Source organism: Ambystoma mexicanum, chromosome 13 (genome assembly GCF_040938575.1).
Source record: "Ambystoma mexicanum isolate Mex_15411 chromosome 13, UKY_AmexF1_1, whole genome shotgun sequence".
Taxonomy (NCBI): Eukaryota; Metazoa; Chordata; class Amphibia; order Caudata; family Ambystomatidae; genus Ambystoma; species Ambystoma mexicanum.
This window is the reverse complement of record NC_090938.1, coordinates 200,855,390-200,879,072: the sequence shown is the minus strand read 5'-3', so window position 1 is coordinate 200,879,072 and position 23,683 is coordinate 200,855,390. Positions and strand designations below refer to the sequence as shown.

Here is a 23,683-nt window from a genome sequence, read left to right as displayed (position 1 = left end):
ATTCATGGAATAATTAGCGCGGCGCAAGTGGGCAAAAACGTGCGAATCCGCAGTGGAATAGCGAAAATCGCAGTGCAAGTGCGAAAATCGCACGAAAAGCAGCGCACGTCGATTCATGGAAGGCCGTGCGCGAGAAAACCAGCGGATGTGCGATAAAAAAGTGCGCGGCGCACGTTGGCGCACGTTGGCGCACAGGCCATCTAACAGCGTGCGCCAGGTCACAGCGAAAATCGCACAGGCCACAGCGAAATTCGCAAATAGCGCGGCGCACGCAATAAAAGTAGGCGGAACACGGGCGTAACACTCGGAATGGGGAACAACTTGCCAAAACGTGGGCGTCACGGGGGAAGTACAGGGCACAAGTGCGCGGAACGCCCACACGCTTGCCTACAACACGTATTCATGGAATAGAATAGGGGAAAAAAGCGCACGCTCAAACCAGCGCACAGGCACAAACACGACCGCCACAAGAAAGGAGGCGGTAGCGTCTCTGCGGCTGTAAGAAATGTGCGCCAAAAGGTGCGCCAACAAATAGCACCTATATACTGCCATGATGAATGTCCCATACTGTGGCCCTCCAGGAAAAATGACGTGCAAAGGGGTACCCACAAACACGGACACCCGCTGACAAAAAATACGTGTGCATGTATACCGGGGTGCGCGGGAAGTGTCACACGCGATTTGCAGGGTACGTGCATCACAGGGGTTCGCGTGAAGTTATTCACGCGATCGGGCCTGGGGGAGCGGGCTTCGTGTATTACAGGGGTTCGCGTGAAGTTCCTCACGCGATCGGGCCTGGGGGAGCGGGCTACGTGTATTACAGGGGTTCGCGTGAAGTTCTCACGCGATCGGGCCTGGGGAGCGGGCTACGTGTATTACAGGGGTTCGCGTGAAGTTCCTCACGCGATCGGGCCTGGGGGAGCGGGCTACGTGTATTACAGGGGTTCGCGTGAAGTTCCTCACGCGATCGGGCCTGGGGGAGCGGGCTACGTGTATTTCAGGGGTTCGCGTGAAGTTCCACACGCGATCGGGCCTGGGGGAGCGTGCTACGTGTATTTCAGGGGTTCGCGTGAAGTTTCACACGCGAATAGCCTGGGCGCGTGAAATTTGAGGGGTGCGCGGGAAGTTCCACACGCGATTGGGCCTGGGGGAGCGGGGTACGTGTATTACAGGGGTTCGCGTGAAGTTCCTCACGCGATCGGGCCTGGGGGAGCGTGCTACGTGTATTTCAGGGGTTCGCGTGAAGTTTCACACGCGAATAGCCTGGGCGCGTGAATTTGAGGGGTGCGCGGGAAGTTCCTCACGCGATCGGGCCTGGGGGAGCGGGCTACGTGTATTACAGGGGTTCGCGGGAAGTTCCACACGCGAATAGCCTGGGCGCGTGAATTTCAGGGGTGCGCGGGAAGTTCCACACGCGAATAGCCTGGGCGCGTGTATTTCAGGGGTGCGCGGGAAAGTTCCACACGCGAATAGCCTGGGCCCGTGTATTTCAGGGGTGCGCGGGAGTTCCACACGCGAATAGCTGGGCCCGTGTATTTCAGGGGTGCGCGGGAAGTTCCACACGCGAATAGCCTGGGCGCGTGTATTTCAGGGGTGCGTGGGAAGTTTTACACGCGAATAGCCTGGGCGCGTGTATTTCAGGGGTGCGCGGGAAGTTTTACACGCGAATAGCCTGGGCGCGTGTATTTCAGGGGTGCGCGGGAAGTTTTACACGCGATTTCTGCACGGTACGTGTATTTCAGGGGTGCCGGGGAGTCCCACATGTGATTTGACAGTGTGGGTCCTCCCAGGTGTACCCTGTACACCCTCCACGGCCCCTGCAGGCAGCCCACACCACAGGGGACTACCCTGCATCCCTGGTCATGGCCCGCAGGCAGCCCACCCAACATGGGCATGCCCCCCAGCAAAGGCACATGTCTCCTTGAACTAATGAACACCAACACATGTCCCCTTGCACCCCCACCCCCCAGCACTGTGGGGCACATGCCAGCAGTCCCCACCCATGTCCAACTCATGTCCCCCACGATCCCCCACCCCCCAGCACTGTGGGGCACCTGCCAGTAGGCCCCCACCCATGTCCAACTCATGTCTCCCACCACCCCCACCCCCCAGCCACCAGGGTCACCCTCCACCAGGGCCCCACTCATGTCTCCCACCACCCCCACCCCCCAGCACTGTGGGGCACCTGCCAGCAGGCCCCCACCCATGTCCAACTCATGTCTCCCACCACCCCCACACCCCAGCACTGTGGGGCACCTGCCAGTAGGCCCCCACCCATGTCCAACTCATGTCTCCCACCACCCCCACCCCCCAGCCACCAGGGTCACCCTCCACCAGGGCCCCACTCATGTCTCCCACCACCCCCACCCCCCAGCACTGTGGGGCACCTGCCAGTAGGCCCCCACCCATGTCCAACTCATGTCTCCCACCACCCCCACCCCCCAGCACTGTGGGGCACCTGCCAGCAGGCCCCCACCCATGTCCAACTCATGTCTCCCACCACCCCCACACCCCAGCACTGTGGGGCACCTGCCAGCAGGCCCCCACCCATGTCCAACTCATGTCTCCCACCACCCCCACCCCCCAGCCACCAGGGTCACCCTCCACCAGGGCCCCACTCATGTCTCCCACCACCCCCACCCCCCAGCAGTGCAGGCTCAACCTCCACCAGGCCCCCACTCATGTCCCCCTGCACCCCCACCCCCCTGCCACCATGTGCAGCCCCACCAGGTCCTCATAATCCCCAATCATGTGCGTAATGGTCAGCCTCCACAGCCAAAAAGACCTACCAAGTAACCCATTCACCCACATGGAAATGGAAATCACATGTTACACCCCCAATGTACAAGAAGCAAATGAACCCATGTCCGTCACACACATATTTTCAAATTGAATGGAAAACACACAACATGACATGCATGAAACCAATGAGATGAAACCACACAGTGAACAATGGAAAAAAAAATGTATTGAAAAAAATACAAATGCCAAAGAAAGAAAACTAACTACAATGTAAATGTGAAAAAATAAGCTGCATGTCCGCATAAAAACACAAAACTAGAAAATCAAATCAAAAAAATTATGTCCAAAGTGAAATGTAAAAACTCTCCATGCAACAAAGAACTATGTACAAAAATAACAAGGGTCCATCATCACAACTGAACTAAGGAAACCTCCTAAAAAACCTACCTAAATATCAACTATATACAAAAAGTGAGCAGTGTCCGTCGACTCCAAATAATAATAAGAACGAAAGGAAACCTAAAACTAAAGAACTATATACAAAGGCGGCGGGCAAGTCCAGCGGCTCACTCTGTGGTGTTCCGGGCCAGGGCATCATCGAACTCCTGTTCGATGTCCCGGAGGCGGTCCAGTTCCATGGCCCCGAGGGTCCGCAGGGACGACGCCATGTCCTCCTCCAACCCCCTGCGGATTGCCTCGAGGCACTCGGCCCGCCTCAGGGCCCTCCGCATGGAGTTCTCCGCCCTGACCATTGTGAGCCGCGCCTCTTCCGCCCGCCGCCGCTCCGCACCTATGGCGTGGCCCAACCGCTGCCACACGGAAGACACTCTCTGTCCTGGGTCCTCCTGCCCTCCGGCCGATGCCTGCCCCTCCGATGTCGAAGGCCCCGAGCCTTCATGGCTCCCACCATCTTGCTGCTGCTGCTGCTCTGCCTCTGCCCGTGCACTGCCTCCTGCTGCCTGCACATCCTCCGCCGGCTGGGGTGCACCTGTTGATGTGGCCACCCCTGCTGGACGTCCGACTCCCGACTGTGGCAGGGATGCCTCCTCCACCAGCCTGGCCGCACTGTCAGAGGCAGCTCCACAGGGCACCCAGGTGACTGATGGGTGGGAAGATGGCACAGAGGACGACTGGCGCGTAGGGGGTCCAGTTGAGGAGGGGGTCGGAGCAAGCCCCATCAGACAGCGGAATCCGGCCTGGGTGACCTGTCCCAGCAGGCTGACGTGGTCAACGAGCCATTCGAGATGACGTGCAGTCTCTCCATGAAAAGACTGCAGGTCACCTCGCATGGCCCGTTGACGCGCAATGAGACTCTGACGTGCAGTCTTTCCACGTGTGCTCTGTCATCACGTGCTGTGTGGGAAACACCCGTGCGGGTCACGTCACAGACGCGCTTACGCGCTGAGGGCCTTTGGTCCAATGGAATCGCGTATGCGTGCTGACGCGCTTACGCGCTAAGGGCCTTTCCTCGGTTTTCACGCTGACGTGCAGGATTTTCACGTGCCAATTCACTCCGTACCAAGCTGGCCACGCGTGAGCACACGGGAGACCACGCTCCTGCCCAGAAGGCCGAATTACTGCCCCCCAGAGCCCCGAGCACGCTCCCACCTGCTATCTGCTGCTGCCTGACTGCCTGCTGCCCACGTGCACTGCCATTTGCTGCCTGCACATCAGCCAGGGGTGCTGTTGCTGTGACCACCCCTGCTGGAACAGAAGACTCCCGACTGGAATTCCATCGCTCCACAGCCCAGCCCCAGGACCCAGTTGCCCACCCACTCCTGCCTCTGGGGTTGTCATGTCGGGGCTAACACCATCTGTGACCACTGACAACCCCCGGCCAGAGAGGCAGAGGGGCACCAGCTTCAGTGCCACCGAAGTTGGTGTCCTGGTGGAGCAAGTCCTGGGGCAGTATGATGCCCTCTTTGGAAGTTCCCGCGCCGACAAGGAAGGACGGACTCGGATCTGGACAGACATCGTGACTGCCATCAACGCGGAGGGGGTGGCAGTCCGGGACTTACAACATGTCAGGAAGCGCTGGGAGGACTTCAGGTCCAGGACCCTGAACAAGGCCCGGCGCCTCTTGAAGGCAGCGGATGCCAAGGGGCGCCGGGGCCACTTGTCGGAAGAACAGATGGGGGTCCTGGAACGCATATCCCCAGCGCTCCACGTCCAGGTCCTAGAGAAGCAGAGCCGTCTGGAGTCGAGCGGTGAGTGTACATGCATCCTGGTTGTGAGCAGGGCGTGTGGTGATCATTCCCCATTGTGCCGGTTGCACATCTGTTTGTATGGGGTGGAGTATGGGTGGGGGTGTACAGGGCCGTGGGGCTGACACATGCGAGGGCTGTAATGTGTGAGACATGGATGGTGCTTGTGTGTGTGGGCTTGCATGGCAAATGCAGTTGTGCGTGCACACATGTTTGGATGAATGTGTATGTAAGTAGACATGTCCGTGATGTCAGGCATGTATGTTGTTTTCGGCTGCATGTATGAGCACTGTGTACATGTGCATGTGTGTGTATTTGTCAAAGGTGCAACAGTGATGCTACATGGATGCATGTGACAGCGGTATGTGGAAGCCTGATTGGCAGATGTGACATGGATGCCCATCTGAACAGTGCGACACTTGGCAGAGGTGTAGACATGCATGCAAGTGTGGTGGTGTGTGTACATGTGTGGTGCACTTCCTGTGTTGCATGTGATGTATGGCTCCCCTTTGGCTGCTGATGCTGTTGTATGTGTAGGGATGGTGGTGGCAGTTGCGATATGGCTGTGGTATGGCTCATGTGTGCCAGTTGCAATGACATGTGTGTTGGGGATTGTGATGACATGTCTGAGGTTTGCCAATGCCACTCATGTGCAACTGTCATGCGTGTATGTGTCCATTGTACAGTGCCCTGATGCCTGTGTTTTGTTTCTCCCTGTCTGCAGCGTCAACTGATGAAGAGGGCGGAGAAGGTGCTGTGGAGCACAGCGGCGGGGATCCGACCGCCAGCCGGAGACGCAAGGCCCGGCTCCCCTCCCGTGTTGTCATCTCGTCGGGGAGTGAGGAGTCCGGTGCCGCGTCCCAGGCCGCAGCTGCCGGGGGGAGGTCCAAGAGGCGGAGGTTGCAGTTGGACTCCTCGGCAGCAGAAGGGGCAGCTGGGACCCCACAGGGCCCAACAGGGGAAGATGGCACAGAGTCATCCAGGTTGGTGGGGGGTCTGGTGGAGGAGGAGGCCGTGCAAGCACCAGAGACGGGGTCTGGAGGTGGGGATCCCACTGGTGCTAGTGGTGCAGTCCAGGACCAGGGACAGGAGGCAGCACAGGCGGCCGCGGAGGTGCCTGTGTGCAATCCTGTCCCCGATCCTGTCCCTGCATCATCTTGCACCAGCAGGGATGCCTACGTCCAGACCCGTTTTCAGGCAGGGGATGAGCTGACGTCAACTGGCCTTCCTCTGCCTGCGGACGTGGCTATCCAGGTCCGGGTTGAGCCTGTCCTGGCTGGTGTGGCGTTGCGTCAACGGGCCATGCGAGGTGACCTGCAGTCTTTTCATGGAGAGACTGCACGTCATCTCGAATGGCTCGTTGACCACGTCAGCCTGCTGGGACAGGTCACCCAGACCGGATTCCTCCGTCTGATGGGGCTTGTTCCGACCCCCTCCTCAACTGGACCCCCTACGCGCCAGTCGTCCTCTGTGCCATCTTCCCACCCATCAGTCACCTGGGTGCCCTGTGGAGCTGCCTCTGACAGTGCGGCCAGGCTGGTGGAGGAGGCATCCCTGCCACAGTCGGGAGTCGGACGTCCAGCAGGGGTGGCCACATCAACAACTGCACCCCAGCCGGCGGAGGATGTGCAGGCAGCAGGAGGCAGTGCACGGGCAGAGGCAGAGCAGCAGCAGCAGCAAGAAGGTGGGAGCCATGAAGGCTTGGGGCCTTCGACATCGGAGGGGCAGGCATCGGCCGGAGGGCAGGAGGACCCAGGACAGAGAGTGTCTTCCGTGTGGCAGCGGTTGGGCCACGCCATAGGTGCGGAGCGGCGGCGGGCGGAAGAGGCGCGGCTCACAATGGTCAGGGCGGAGAACTCCATGCGGAGGGCCCTGAGGCGGGCCGAGTGCCTCGAGGCAATCCGCAGGGGGTTGGAGGAGGACACGGCGTCGTCCCTGCGGACCCTCGGGGCCATGGAACTGGATCGCCTCCGGGACATCGAACAGGAGTTCGATGATGCCCTGGCCCGGAACACCACAGAGTGAGCCGCTGGACTTGCCCGCCGCCTTTGTATATAGTTCTTTAGTTTTAGGTTTCCTTTGTTTTTTCTTATGATTTGGAGTCGACGGACACTGCTCCACTTTTTGTATATAGTTGATATTTAGGTAGGTTTTTTAGGAGGTTTCCTTAGTTCTGTTGTGATGATGGACCCTTGTTATTTTTGTACATAGTTCTTTGTTGCACGGAGAGTTTTGACATTTCACTTTGGACAAAATTTTTTGGATTAGATTTTCTAGTTTTGTGTTTTTATGCGGACATGCAGCTTCTTTTTTCACATTTACATTGTAGTTAGTTTTCTTTCTTTAGCATTCGTATTTTTTTCTAATACATTTTTTTTTACATTGTTCACTGTGTGGTTTCATCTCATTGGTTTCATGCATGTCATGTTGTGTGTTTTCCCATTCAATTGGAAAATATGTGTGTGAGGGACATGGGTTCATTTGCTTCATGAACATTGGGGGTGTAACATGTGATTTCCATTTCCATGTGGGTGAATGGGTTACTTGGTAGGGCTTTTTGGCTGTGGAGGCTGACCATTACGCACATTGTGAGGACCTGGTGGGGGCTGCACATGGTGGCAGGGGGGTGGGGGTGGTGGGAGACATGAGTGGGGGCCTGGTGGAGGGTGCCCCTGCACTGCTGGGGGGTGGGGGTGGTGGGAGACATGAGTGGGGGCCTGGTGGAGGGTGCCCCTGGTGGCTGGGGGTGGGGGTGGTGGGAGACATGAGTGGGGGCCTGGTGGAGGCTGCCCCTGCACTGCTGGGGGGTGGGGGTGGTGGGAGACATGAGTGGGGGCCTGGTGGAGGGTGCCCCTGGTGGCTGGGGGGTGGGGGTGGTGGGTGACATGAGTGAGGGCCTGGTGGAGGGTGCCCCTGCACTGCTGGGGGGTGGGGGTGGTGGGAGACATGAGTGGGGGCCTGGTGGAGGGTGCCCCTGGTGGCTGGGGGTGGTGGGTGACATGAGTGGGGGCCTGGTGGAGGCTGCCCCTGCACTGCTGGGGGGTGGGGGTGGTGGGAGACATGAGTGGGGGCCTGGTGGAGGGTGACCCTGGTGGCTGGGGGGTGGGGGTGGTGGGAGACATGAGTGGGGGCCTGGTGGAGGGTGACCCTGGTGGCTGGGGGGTGGGGGTGGTGGGTGACATGAGTGGGGGCCTGGTGGAGGCTGCCCCTGCACTGCTGGGGGGTGGGGGTGGTGGGAGACATGAGTGGGGGCCTGGTGGAGGGTGCCCCTGGTGGCGGGGGGGTGGGGGTGATAGGGGACATGAGTGGGGGCCTGGTGGAGGGTGACCCTGGTGGCTGGGGGGTGGGGGTGGTGGGAGACATGAGTGGGGGCCTGGTGGAGGGTGACCCTGGTGGCTGGGGGGTGGGGGTGGTGGGTGACATGAGTGGGGGCCTGGTGGAGGCTGCCCCTGCACTGCTGGGGGGTGGGGGTGGTGGGAGACATGAGTGGGGGCCTGGTGGAGGGTGCCCCTGGTGGCGGGGGGGTGGGGGTGATAGGGGACATGAGTGGGGGCCTGGTGGAGGGTGACCCTGGTGGCTGGGGGGTGGGGGTGGTGGGAGACATGAGTGGGGGCCTGGTGGAGGGTGACCCTGGTGGCTGGGGGGTGGGGGTGGTGGGTGACATGAGTGGGGGCCTGGTGGAGGCTGCCCCTGCACTGCTGGGGGGTGGGGGTGGTGGGAGACATGAGTGGGGGCCTGGTGGAGGGTGCCCCTGGTGGCGGGGGGGTGGGGGTGATAGGGGACATGAGTGGGGGCCTGGTGGAGGCTGCCCCTGCACTGCTGGGGGGTGGGGGTGGTGGGAGACATGAGTGGGGGCCTGGTGGAGGGTGCCCCTGCACTGCTGGGGGGTGGGGGTGGTGGGAGACATGAGTGGGGGCCTGGTGGAGGGTGCCCCTGGTGGCTGGGGGGTGGGGGTGGTGGGTGACATGAGTGGGGGCCTGGTGGAGGCTGCCCCTGCACTGCTGGGGGGTGGGGGTGGTGGGAGACATGAGTGGGGGCCTGGTGGAGGATGCCCCTGGTGGCGGGGGGGTGGGGGTGATAGGGGACATGAGTGGGGGCCTGGTGGAGGCTGCCCCTGCACTGCTGGGGGGTGGGGGTGGTGGGAGACATGAGTGGGGGCCTGGTGGAGGCTGCCCCTGCACTGCTGGGGGGTGGGGGTGGTGGGAGACATGAGTGGGGGCCTGGTGGAGGGTGACCCTGGTGGCTGGGGGGTGGGGGTGGTGGGTGACATGAGTGGGGGCCTGGTGGAGGCTGCCCCTGCACTGCTGGGGGGTGGGGGTGCAGGGGGACATGAGCAGGTGTGCAGGGTAGTCCCCTGTTTTGTGGGCTGCCTGCAGGGGCTGTGGAGGGTGTACAGGGAACACCTGTGAGGACCCACCCAGCCTAATTGCGTGTGATAATTCCCGCACACCCCTGTAATACACGTACCAAGCCAAATCGCGTGTGATAATTCCCACGCACCCCTGTAATACACGTACCTGGCCAAATCGCATGTGAAAATTCCCGTGCACCCCTGTAATACACGTACCCAGCCGAATCGCGTGTAGAACTTCCCGTGTACCCCTGTAATACACGTACCCAGCCAAATCGCGTGTGATAATTCCCACATACCCCTGTAATACACGTACCCTGGCCAATCGCGTGTAGAACTTCCCACGCACCCCTGTAATACACCTACCCAGCCAAATCGCGTGTGATAATTCCCACGCACCCCTGTAATACACGTACCTGGCCAAATCGCATGTGAGAATTCCCGCGCACCCCTGTAATACACGTACCCAGCCGAATCGCGTGTAGAACTTCCCGTGTACCCCTGTAATACACCTACCCAGCCAAATCACGTGTGATAATTCCCGCGCACCCCTGGAATACACGTACCCAGCCAAATCGCGTGTGATAATTCCCGCGCACCCCTGGAATACACGTACCCAGCCAAATCGCGTGTGATAATTCCCGCGCACCCCTGTAATATACGTACCCAGCCAAATCGCGTGTGATAATTCCTGCGTACCCCTGTGATACACGTGCCCTGGCTAATCGCGTGTAAAACTTCACGCGTACCCCTGATATGCACGTTACCCGCTTTGCGTTCCTTGTTTGGCAGCCCTGTGGACTGGTCCAGGGTTAGCGCTGCCCTTTGCGATGATTTAGCGATTTTGATGGCTTTTCCTTGCGCGAGGGCGTTCTTGGGGGCGTTACTGGCGCTGCTGCAGGGTCGCTGCGATACTCTGCGCCACGGCTGGTTTGGGAGCCTGAAATCCATGAATACGCTGTGCGCGGAAATCGGTTTTAGCGCACGTGCCTGGCGCAGTCAATCGCACGCGGACACTCTGCGCCAGCCGCTTGCGACACTTTTCTGCGAAATTCTATGAATTACCCTGTAAATTATCTAAAAACAGTAAGTGGTAGTAGTTACTTGCCTCTGAATTATTTGACAAAGAATTGGAATGTCAGAATAAGGATGTAACCATGTTTAAGTTAACGGGAGTATCTTGGCATAATAGGGTGCTTGTGCCTCAAACTTCTTGGGTGTTTATTGATTGGAAATAGATGGTTTCCAGTTAGTCCCGTCATGGGAGGATAAGTCTTTCTTAATCACCATGTTAGAACCCCTGCACAATATTAAGAATGTGTTTATTAGTATCCGCCTGGAGGGTAAGTCTTTCCTAATCATCAGATAAGTGCCCTGCATAATTTTAAAATTGTGTTTATTAGAACTTAGGTGATTAAAATAAAAAAATGAATCCCAAAGTCCCATTTGTCCGCACATATATGCAGAGGGAGAGCCCCTCCAGGCCCCCCATTAACCCTCCACATTGTGTATGAACTTTATCCCCCACACCCCACGTGTATATATATGCAGTCAAATTGGGCATCCCATATTCAGTCTTTTGGGATTCGATCTTTTTGCAATTGATCTTTTTGGGTAATACCGTTCTTTGGAATCCTAGGAGTCTCCATATTTTCAAAGGCATGATAGATTACATTACATTAAAGGCTCAGATACGTGAAGACCACCCTACAAGAAATGGTGACTGTAAGGAAGGCATGGTATCAAACTGTGAAGGCAGACACAAGTGATCACAGTTCAAGGGTGTTTATTGAACTTCAATGGGTTGTTGAATGCCTATCTAACCCTAAATCCAAGGATGGGAGAAAACTACGACCATCAAATAATAATAACGCAGTCCTAGAGCAGTCTCTTTCAAAATAAAAGAACCTATACTGATAAACCTATTGCCAATCCTTACTTTTAAATACAAATGGTGTGGGACAACAATGTATGCAAAAAGAAAAGTGCTCAAGAAAATGATATGTCAGGATAGTTGAGCAGTTGGCTTGCCTTTCCCACGTTTTCAGCACGGGAGAAGGTGACACACTCGAGCTTCGCACACACTCTGGCTTCTCTGCAACGAGGATACAGTTCAAAGCATAGGTATCAAGGCCTTCTACCAAAGTCTCCTTCACAATAACAGTCTCTTATTGCAGAGGGCCTGACGTAATGAACAAGCACCAAAGTTCCTTTCTCATAGGATTTTCACATTCATACATTCTCAGGTTCACTGTTCACCATGGGTCTCCGTCCTTCAGGCTCGAAACCCCTTTTAACTCAATGTTCACAATTGATCTCACTGGATCGGGCTCGGACCACAGATCTCCCTCATTCGGGCTCGGACCCCTTAAGCACAATGTTCACAATTGCTCTCCCTTGTTTGGGCTCAGACCTCTTAAGCTTTCCTCTCGTGCTCTGCTGTTTATCTGTATGGGGAAGCTTAATGGAAGTCAGGTGTGATTGGTTGCCAGTAATTGCCTGACCATAGTAGTGGAACATGTCGGGTACAATGCTCGGGTGTGAGTCTGTTTTCTCCCAGAGCGGACTGTCTGTGAGAAAGTGTTTGTGAAGGAAAAGGGGTGGGGTAGAGTTCCTAAATATCCTACCATATAGGATGGGATAAAGGTGTTACAGGGAGGGGGATACCGTGCCTCGCCATCAGGTGTCCCACTCCCCGAAGACCCTTCACCCAGGTGATTCTCCCGCACTGGTCCACCCCCAGCGTCTGGATCCAAAGGCGATGGGCATGCATTGGCCCCCTGAGAGAGAGAGAGACCCTGGGGACTAGCGAATGAGACTGCTTCTGGATTCTCACATGACTCATCTGCAAATTATATTGCACAATATGAACTGCTTCCTACCCAAAGAGACTACCCGCCATGGGCCATAATCAAAAGCAATATTTAGATATTCTCAGGGAGTAAGAAAAAGTGACATTTCTGTCAGTGGGAAATTAAAAAATCTCTCATTCTAAGTAGTTCCCAGTAGTTGTCGATGATGCGGTAAAGCGTATGCAGGAAGATTTACTACTCTGCAAACGCTTCCGTTGGTACAAGCCATAAAATATTATATTTCTGTATAAACAAAATTAATGTCAATGTCAATGCCCAACAAACTTGAATAAGCCTTTTGTTAGAACTGATGTCCAGGCATGAATATGTTTATAAGTCTTTTAATCAGTAAGAGTGGAATGTACAGTAAAATGAAAACACTCTAAATAGAATTGCATGACATCACAATATCTCTAATCTGCTAAGTCTTAGTCTAATACATGTATGACCAATTAATGAAATATAAAAGATACACTAGAACACCTTTCATCCTACAATAGTTAAACCAAACCGGGCACACATTCCACTTATACAAGAAGTGTAAATGAAAAATGAGTATGAACAGAGCATAATAGCTGTGAAAAAACCCAGGGTATTGTTACTGTTTCTATGGGGGAAGCCCCTTCCCATAGGGCAGGGAGGTGAGGCCTCTACCTGATAGTCTCCCTCGGGGGCTCATTGGGAGGGAAACCCTTCCTGGTAACAGTGATGATAGCCCTGGGGCAACGCTGTATTCACTTGATCCGTTTGTGTGCCCATTCTCCTCATACACCACGTAGGCCCCTCTGGTCCCCCATAGCTCTATGTGTTATAGTAGAGTAGAGGGTTTTATTAACCATACTGGGTCGAGGAACAGGGAGCCTTACCCAAGCTTAATACAACACACCACTTAGACAAAGAGGGTAGAACAAGGAGGCAAAAGTCCACTGCAGAACCAACACGCACAGAACAGCTTTCAAGAGGCAGCTCCAATCATAAAAAGGGAAGTAGGACTGTATTAAGCGTCAAGCCAGCCCTGAAGGAGCATGGAACGAGATGTCCGTTCCGTGGCAGGAGACCCGAAGGCAGGAAACCGAGACACAGAGAGATGTAACTTTCCAGGAGGTCCATGCGAGGCAGACATGGCCGGTGCAGAGAGAAAAGAAGTGTGACCAGCAAAAGCAGACCGAGAATGGAAATGTGAGCAGCCAGAGACTTGAGGCAGAGTGTGGAGCTGCAGAGCCGTGAGAGGCAGAATGCAGAGCACAGCAACAACACAGAAGCTCTGTTCCACCTCCAGAAGAGACTGGAGAACACCCAAGACTTCCCAAAGTTAGAGAAAGGGTTGGACCAGTTATTGGGGCCCTAGCGCGCTGAAGGAATTGAAAACCCTTGTAAATATATACCAAAGAGCAAAAGGGGATAACAGAGGAATTATACAACTTGATACAAACTTTGTAAATCAGATAATTACATCCCGAAGAGCAAAACGGAATAACAGGAATTACATAAATTGATACACACATTGGGAATAAAACTACATGCGATAGGACGTGGCAAGAGAGTATACCAGGTCTATGCATTTGGGAAATAGGTGAAACAGGGACAGGGATCCTGGAGAAGCATAAGAACAGGGTCTGGGACCCATATGCAGCAGGGGAGACTCACCAGTGTACAACAGGTTCTGGGACCAAAATGGAAACAAGCAAGGCGTTCAGCAAAGTATATAAGGGGCAAAATACCCACATCAGTGTCAAGATACCTATAACCAGTGGTCTAGAGCCCAGAGGAAATTGGGGAGACCCAGAGGAGGCTTAAAAGGAGGCAAAGTGATATAATCAAGTCTGGCAGGTCAATGAATCAGACTTGATATGCCATAGATGATTACAGTATTGAATCATTTGAGAAAGTCTGCGGTCAGGTCTAGCAGGTTAGTGAACCAGGCCTAATAAGAGACTGGGAGCTACAGTTTGTCTCACAGATAGAGGAAGTGTATCCGTCCCAGAAGAGTTGGGGAACTGTGTTTTGTTTAAGAGTTGAAGCAGGAACCATGGAAGAGGTTCCCTCCAGGAGATGGAGGAACTGTGTTTTCTTTAAGTTGGTCTGAACATTCAAGCAGTGGACATTGGAACTACATATTCTTTGACCAGAACTATGACTTTGAGTCTACATCCAGAATGAGAGGGGCCTCCTTCTGGATTCATGAGACATCCAGTTTTCTTAGTTTGTAAGTGTAAGGGACATAAATAGGATAAGATGCAGGGCAGTGGACACTTTACAGTCATCCTGACGGAGCCGTTAGTATTTTTGCTGAGGTAGGGTAACCCCTCATAGTAAGTAGGGCAAGATAGGCTTTTCTTCTACTTTTGTGGTTATAAATAAAAGTATATGCCAACCAATATGCCACCTCTGTATCAGACTCGTATTTCTGTACCCTTACATTATATAGTGCACTTTTTAAATGAAGTTGATAATATTTTTTCTAAATTCTAGACCTTATGGAAATTACCCAAGTATCTTCTTCGTCCGAGATAGTGAAGGCTGCTGTGCAGTCCCAGTGTGATCATTAAAATGATGTTTTCCCCCAGGGCTTCAGTAACTACCCTTGCTGTTTCTTCAGGCTTCCCCTGAGCCGGAGGTGCTGTGGCAGAAAGATGGCCTTCCAGTGTCAAGGAGAGCAACGATGACCAGCAGAGAAGGCCTATCCCAGCTGATCATCCCGTGCGCCGACTACACTGACAGTGGAATCTACACCATCGTTCTGAAGAACCACTTTGGCAAAGAATCCTTCAAATTTGAAATCCAAGTAGCAGGTACTCGGAGTGTGTGGCTGCTCTTAGCAATGCATGGGCCGCTCTCACACAGCAAGCACACCACAGTCCTTGTATGCATGCAGAGAAGCCGCTGTCACAAAGCAAGCCCACTGCAGTCCTTTTATGCATGCTGAGGAGCATATCTTGAGGACCCTTCTCATGGGCATCAGTAGCATTCGCCTTGGAACCGTGTCTTGGTTTTTAAGGGTTCTTTAGACCAATGCATCGTTATTGCTTTTTCTTCATGTCACACAGTTCAGTTTCTGTAGGAATGTCAATTTTCTAACAGAAAAAAGCAATATGATTGATTTTATCATATTTTCATAAGTGTGTTTTCCTACCATTTTGCACCTGACCTAAGTGTTTTTGGTCAGATCTATGTTTCTGATCTGGAGTTCATTGTGGGTTCGGTGGTACACATTTTAGACTTTCCAGAGCATCATTTTGGGTTGTAAGTGAGGGGGTCATGCTGGCACATCCCCTGTTAAAGGCACAACATGTTTTTATTGAAGTGGTAAAATGTTGATCTCATTTTAGATATACTTCAAAATATGGATTATTTGGGGCATTTTGAGCATCATCCAAACACGTAATCATGTGGTATTCACTACAAACTGTATTTTTTGCATTGATACCACATGGGTTAAATACTTATTAAGGAACTAACCCAAATTTAAGCAGATGGTAGAATTCTGCCTATTTATATTTTCACTGCCAACTTCATAATGGCCCTACATTTTAGATTACTTAGAATGGGAGCTGCAAGTACCTATCCAAGCTTCCTGTTTCATCCAATCGAGTGATCATTGTCAAATTCTTCCTGCTAGTGCCTGTGCTTCATAGTCAAGAGATAGCTATGTAAAACCTCAAAACAGAGGGAGATTTAAAAAGAATGTAAGGCAGAGAATTACTTGTTCGGTGGTCAGATAGGCTCAGTCAAGCTGGCCAGTTTTCCACTTTACACAAGTATGGGTGATTTATACTTGGGTTGTTTTTTGATAGATGACAAGGTTTTTTCCCCCAAAAGTTAATGGTTGTGAACCATGATGCACCCACACTGAAGACTTCAAAGAAGTGTAATGGGGCACATGACCCAAAAGGCACTGTCGTGAATTTAAAATGATTTTGAACAGCTGCCCTTTTTTCATTAAAAGTACTACAAATTTGAAAGGTATAAATAATCCAAAATCAATATATATATAAATCATTATTAAAATACAAAAGACTAGAACGAAGGTGGTTTCCTTGTGCTGCTGTACCCGCACCTATGCTCTAACTAGCAATGCTATGGCTAGCTGACTCATCACACATTGCTTCTTATGTAGCTTCTCCAAAACTTTCCTCCAACTTAATGTCTCTGTCTCGTGTCATTTTAACAATACATCATTTGCCTAATTTTTCAATAATTACTTAAAATACTTGCTTTTTATTTATGCCTTTTTTTTTAATGTGACTCATCGCTTAAGGGACAGTAATGTTCTACTGGAGGGACAGCAGAGGTGACTGCAGCACCTTTCACAGGAGGAATTAAAAGAGTTTTCCCGCTATTACGATATAACAGTTTTGTACTAAGGAGGATTCCTTGTATGTAGTGATCTGTGAGGAGTCGAGGGAATTTGTCACTTCTCCCCAGGGGGGGAGCCACCGCTGTGAGGCTAGGGAGGTGACCCGGCTCCACAACATCCTCCAATGGGTCAAAGCAAGTGGAACCTCATTGGGAGAGACTCCCCTTGTAGGGACAAGGAGCCCCGTTCCTGTGAGTAACTCTCTAAAGATCCTTCCAACAATACCTCTTCAGACACACTCTATCAGGATTTATATGAAGGAAGAACAAGAATGTGTTATTGCAAAACAGAAAATGTAAATATCCCTTTAAATAGAAAATAACATTTAACTGGGACGAGGAGGAGAATAGAAAAGGAGAAGGAGAGAAGCAGCCAGTGGTGGAGCGACCATGAAAATCCTGTGGTGGACTGGTGGTCCTGGAAACTGCAGCGACACCACTACGTGGTTGAAACCAAGTGATGCTCCGGCACCGTGGATATCAGAAAGCCATCTGAACGAAGATACGAAGTGAGAGATACGAAGGGTGAAGAGAAGCTAGTCAGACAGAAAATAAAGTTAAACCCGAAAGCAGAGACCTCCCGGTGACATTATCCCTGCGGTTGTCAGGTAATGGGGAACACGGTAGACCCAGGAGGGAAACAGAGAATAATTTTAAGCACATTCGTACTCGTCTCAGGAAGATGATAATAGTGAAAGCAAAAGAAGAGAATGAGAATCCATATCAGAACAGTCATACTCGCTACATTCATGATAAATAGAGGATAACAGTGAAAGCAAGAGAATTGAATGAGAATGAATATAAAAGTAATAATACGTTTCTCAGTCAAGACAATGAGGCGGTTACAGTGGAAGCCAGTGAAGTGAAGAATAATAGCTATAAGAAGGTCCATACTCGTTACAGTCCAAGTAAGGATAGTATCATTTCAAAAGAGGAGGAAACTATAAGAGGAAAACTGGAGAAGAACGAACATCTAGGTCAAAAGTCAGATACAATACAGAGGAAAAGGAATATGAACTACATAGGAAGGAGCTCAAGAGAGAGAGAATCCGAAAGGTCAGACAACCATACCCTAGGACAGTGGTCTTCAAACTTTTTTGGCCAGGGCCCCCCTGAGCAAAATTTGGGCAGGTCGGGACCCCCCAGAAATGCCAAATGGACAGTATATATTGCGCGCCGTCACCTGCTCCCATCAAAGTCGCTGGGCTCCCTCATCCCACTCCTACCCAGTCGCTGGTCTCTCCCCACCCCATCACACACCCAGGGCTCTCCCCACTCTGCTCCCATCACTATCCCATGGTTCCCGCCCATTGTGCTCCCACCATAGTCCCTCGGTTCCCCCATCCCGTTCCCAACACAGTCTGAGGGCCAGTGGCGGCTGGTGAATCTTTTTTAAGTGGAGGGGCATTAAGGGTAGGTTCGGGGGGGGTTTCCCCCTGTGAATTTTTTTTTAAATAATAGGTTAAAATGTTGCATTGTAGAGCATACTTTTAACAAAAAATGGGTAAATAGCCAAACAGTTTGCAATTGTTGCTGGGAGTCCAGGGGGCAGGCATTATTTCTATCGCGCTCGTACACAAGTGTTTCAGAGCGTGACAAGGCAAGGGAAGGGAACAGAGGAGAATAAAACAGCGATCTTACTAGGCCCAGTGACATTGAGAACGCGCAAGTGTGAGGGGAAAAGTGCATGGAAGGGGGGAGAAGTGGAAAGTGCGAAGCAGAGGAGAAACAGATAAATAACAATAAATAAATAAATAATAAAGGCAACAAACAGTGGTAGTGCAGCCAGCAATTTGCAAGTGCTACGTTTAAGGCAGCAGACAGGGTAGGTCTGATAAGTGCAGGAAGAAAGATGGTTCTCCTCAAGTTTTAGAGTGGCAGGGCGCTGTTCCAGAGGGAGGCCCCAGCCGAAGACGGAGATCTACCCCCAGCTCGTTTCTTTGATAAACGACTGACCCTGAGGGAGTTGGAGGTAGAGGAGTGAAGAGCTCGAGAGGGGAGGTATTTGCGGAGGAATAGCTGAAGGTATTTTGGACCGAGGCCCCAGAAAGCCTTGTGGACAAGGCAGAGGGTTTTGAATGATAGATGTCCGGTAAAAAGATACCATCCCTGTCCCCTGGGCCCCACTGGTCCTAACACAATGAACATGATTATGTGTATATGCAAGGCGCTGCACATTCATACAGCAATCACTCTATCATTCACATGAGCATCCATCACCATACACTCACTCATAACGCATCCATACACATGTTTAAATAAAAACAATGAACATAAACGTACCTTCTGCATTGGCCTGTGTGTGGGTGCTGCTCCAGCTGCTCTGTCCGTATGTGCGAGGAGGCGCAGGAGCTCCCCCTCGGACATACAGACATGCAGTGCCCCAGCCAGCATTTCCAATGAGCTATGCAATGCTGGCGAAGCAAAACGCCCCAGCACTTGCATGGCTCAGTGAGCATGTGCGGCTGGGGAACTAAACTGAACTGTCAAAGGGAAACAGTGTTTCCCTTTGACAGTTCAGCCAGCCCAGGAGCACTCCATTAGCTGGATAAAGCAGCTGAGGGAGTGCTCACTGTTTCACTGGGCTGGCTCCTTAGCTCCTCCATAATGGGTGAGGGGCCACTATGCAGTTAGTAATGTTGACCATTGTTGCTGAATATATCACAATTTACTTACATTTTAACACAAAGCACCCCTTTGGGTACTATTGAAACAGTGGGCTTCATAACTACTCTGGCGGTAGCTGTGCCGGTAAAACCGGCACGGCTGCCACTGGAGTTGCATCCGGGTCTGGCACCCGCGAATGGGCAATTACTAGGTCATGCCGAGTTAGGCGGACATGATAATTGCCCTTTCGAAGGTGCCGGTAGATCCCCATTCCCATTTGAGCCCCATATGGCTCAAATGGGAAGGGGGAGCTCGGATGCACCGGCACCGTTAATAACGGTGCCGGTGCATCCGACGAGCTGAGGTCAGACCTGGCGGGGGCTGTCAAGCACCCACGAGCACAACTCTTACTATGGCGGAACGGTAGCAACGGTGCCGGTAGCTTACCAGCACCGTTGTTACTGGTCCGCCATAGTAGTAATGAGGCCCAGTCTGTGACTAAAGGAATGAATATCCATTTACAACTGTGGGCCACTTTTTCATTGTTGCCTGAGACAGTTTCATGCTTCAGCCCGCCCATGTGGGCCACCCCTGCCCATTTCTTCCAATCTAAAAAAAAAAAAAAAAATCTTTTCATGCTGAGCTCTCAGGGCCCCCCTGGGATGCACCCGCGGACCCCTAGGGGGTCGCGACCCACAGTTTGAATACCACTGCCCTAGGAAAATGGAAGAATAAACCTTAACAACAAGATACAAGAGGAGAAAGATAAACAAACAAAATGCATTGAAAAGGAGAAGATATCTATCTAGAGTTAAAGAAACCCTCTTTAAGAAGAAACCACAGAACAAGGAAGTACTAAGAACTATATGTACTGATCAAAGAAGTTAAGAGAAACTATTTAAAGATCAGCTCTTGAATAAAAGGCTGTGAAAAGCAGAATCTAGGAGTCATTCACCTGCCTTTAGTTGTTAAAATAGTGGTTGGGTCAGTTAGATTTAGTTTTGGGTGGTGGACAGATTTGTTTAAAACATTCATTGATGACTGACAAGCACCTTAACTAGATTTGTTACGAAGGGAACACACCATAGAAGTAGGAAGAGATAGGCATTATCCTTTTAGTAAATAAAACACTTTTGAAGTGTCTTACAAGTGTCTGCCTCCTTCTTCTGACCCACCACAGATCATTGTAGTACATTTCCCCTTTGTTGTCTGACCACTCTTCTTTTGTCAGAATTCCTCTTCTTGGACTTGAACTCGTAGTGTAGAAGAAGAATTCTTCCCAATAATGTACCACTTTGAATGTAAAATTAAACATACAAAGCAATCTATTAATTGAAAGATTGGATTCCCACCGAGACCTCGTGGCTGTAGAAAATAAACAACAGAGATATGTGATTAGAACAGCTCTGATTAAGATTTCAGAAAACAGTTCCCAAATGTTAATCACACTAACCTGAATAATAACAACAGACTTGGAATGACTAACACAACTGGTTCTAGGGCGATATCCAAAGGATGTTTTGAAAGAAAGTTGAACACTATAATCCTATATCCCTGAATCAGATAGAGAAAGTCTAAATATAACAAGAGAAGAAAAATCTTGCTTACCCAAAATATTACTTAGGTTAGACACGAAAATGCGGAACGCCCTTATTCAGCTGGAGGGTTGGATTCAAAACTGTTCTACTGTTTAGAGACAGGTGCTGTTCTTGGTGGGCTGTGATAACGCGGATTGGTGCTGATTCCGGCGTTATAATGGAAGATCTCCCTCGGTGCAGCGGAGGCTGTCCCACGGAGCAGCGGAGGCTGTCCCACGGAGCAGCGGAGGCTGTCCCATGATGCAGAAGTTGTCACGCGGAGATGTGAACACTGTCCCGAACGATTTATTAAACAGAATCTTAAACCAAAAGAGTATCCAAGTTCAATCAGGGTCGAAAAACCAAGCGAACAGTACGGGAACAATAGGAGATACCAGACGTAACTGAGGAACAAGAGCAAGAGTTCGTAACCAGGAAGACGGAAGGCAACTAAGCACACAAGGGAAATCCAAAAGCAAGTCAAGTCCAAAGCCGGGTCAAGAGGTAACGTAGTCAGAACAAGAAAAAAGGCCAAAAACCGAACGCAAAAAAAAGCTCGATCAGAAGCACTAAACCCAGGTGGAGGCGTGGCTAAGTAGCCAAGATCACATGACTAATGCCGTGATCCCACACGCACATAGCTTCCCCTTAGCAACGAGTCACGTAGCTTCCATGGTAACCTCCATTCACTGCGGCGAGCCGCGCTCCATGTTAATAAACCCCGTAGTCCAAGGTTTAGTCGGTTGTGTCTCCTTGTCGTTTGCACTGAACTAAGAACACGGGACCCATCTTGCAGCGGTCTATGCATGACATCTTTATTCTAGCTGGTAAGAAGGCGCAGCGGGTTAATCGCTCGTTGCTGTGATCTGTGTTTGATCTGCATGTTGTAGGTCCAAATCCCAGCAAGGTCGACTCAACCTTTCATCCCGATGTGGTCATTAAAGTGAATACCAATTTAGATTGGGTAAAAATAATGATAATAATAAATAAATAATGTATGTAAATATGTTCTATGTAAAATGCTTTGGATAAAAGTTCTAGATAAATAACACATTATTATTATTCAACATTTCTTTTTTTTCTTTATTAATTTGTATTAACCAATTGAATGTATTAATATACATAATTATTGTTGTTTGTATATTCAACATTTCTAAATTCAAAGTTCTAATTTTCGACATTTTTGATCTTTCAAAAACGACCTTTTAACATTTTGAGACAGTACTGTCTCAAATTAATGCAGAGAACAAATGCGGCTGGATTTGTAAATATTGACCACTCAAGCTAATGCCGCTGAATAAACATTGAGTTATTTTCTAATTAAACAGTACCTTTGTGCTGGCTTCCATTATCTATCATATTTGTAATGCTTGCCAGAACATCTTGCATTTCTCGATGAGGGTAAAAATCACTCTGAAGATCCTTTCTAGCAGTTACTTTGTGTCACTTCCTGTAAGGCATGTCCATGGTGCACGGCATTGAATCAGGAATCCGCCTCTCTCGCTCCTTTTGCTTGACATCAACCCACTCAGTCAGAGCTTGGAACCCAGGGATAAATGCACCCCTTCATAGCTTGGAAGTTTGCGATCGGCTCCCCCACTCGCAGCTTAGGATCAAATAATGCCAAGCGACTTACACTTTGGAAGACGGGAATAAACCCGCCTTAACCCCCAAGCATTGAAGCTGGAAATCAGCAGCTCCCTCTGTTTCAAAACCAGCTTGAATCACTATCCATGCTTGGAATTCTGAAATTCACTAACTCATTTGCAGCCAGGAAGCTTATTTGTAGTTTGGAATTCCAAGAACTGTAGGCACACTCGCAACTTGGAATTCAGAGAACTGCAGGCCCACTCACAACCTGGAATTCAAAGATCCGAAGGCCCACTCACAGTTTAGAATTCAGAGATCTGTGGGCTGTGAGGAACCTGAAGCCGTCCTCACTTTCTTTTCCCTGACATCCCCTGCTCAGGTGGTCAGGGAAAAGCTATCAGTTTTGGATCCCGACCCTGGGGATGAATATGCGAGGGAGGATCACCTTCGAGAAGGGGACTTGGGGAGTGGGGAGAGGACGTCCTTGGGTAAGACATCCCCATCCCCTTTTAACAAGGAACCTTCATTCCCAACAGCCTTTTTAGGTTATTGTCATCCTTTCACCTTTCCTGCCTTTCAAGATGACCCTTGGAAATGCCATCCTAATACCGGGACGAGGAAGAGGTGAACCAGGAGAGCACCTCCTTATTTGCGTAGTTTAAATACCTGTCAGTCCCCCTCTTGTTATTTCAGAGAAATATCAGTTCAATAATAAAACAGGTAAGAAACAACAGGGAGTTATACATACTTTCACTCATTCACACCACTCTGGTACTGAGTCGCGGGAGAGGCGACTAACAGTTGTCTACACTCCTGTTCATTCACAGCACTCTGGTACTAAGGCATGGAAGAGGACTGCAGAGGAATACCATTGCAAGAGTCAGGCATGTTCAGCAAATAGGATTAATTATGGTCAGGCAAATGAAACCAAGGACTTGCACCTGCAACCAGTTAACAGGCCACAGGTGCATAAAAGGAGGGACCTCTAGCAGAGAAGAGAGAAGGAGAGAAACCTGCCTGGAGGACATGATGCAGCTGATGGTGGAGCAGGCTGGAGTGGGGGTGGCGGGAAGGATGCTAGGCGTTGCAGGTGAGTGAAAGTGATGCAGAGGCCCAAACGGGCCGTGAGAGAGTGGAATAAAGGGAACAATCATACCGGGGCGCTCCTGGTGCTGCAAATTGGCATAAGGTGCTGCCAAACAAACTGAAACCTGTGACACGTGTTCGTGGAATTCAGATTGAGGATTTTTGAATGCAGAGCAAGCTGTAAGTTGTTGTGGATGCATTTAAAGATGAAACAAGTGATATTGAATACTGAACTAAAACAAAGTTATGATGAATATGTGAACAAAGTGGAAAACAAGTAATGAGCATTCATGACCACGTGAAAATCAAGTTATGAGC

At 51.0% G+C, this 23,683-nt stretch overlaps 1 protein-coding gene across 1 annotated transcript in view; it reads left to right on the top strand.

The window, feature by feature from the left end:
- The window catches only part of IGFN1 (immunoglobulin like and fibronectin type III domain containing 1), a 299,446-nt gene that overhangs the window by 245,801 nt on the left and 29,962 nt on the right, over positions 1-23,683 (top strand). The window contains exon 20 of the mRNA XM_069633640.1: positions 14,749-14,941. Coding sequence (XP_069489741.1) covers positions 14,749-14,941 — 193 coding nt within the window. The remainder of the gene's footprint in view (positions 1-14,748; positions 14,942-23,683) is intronic.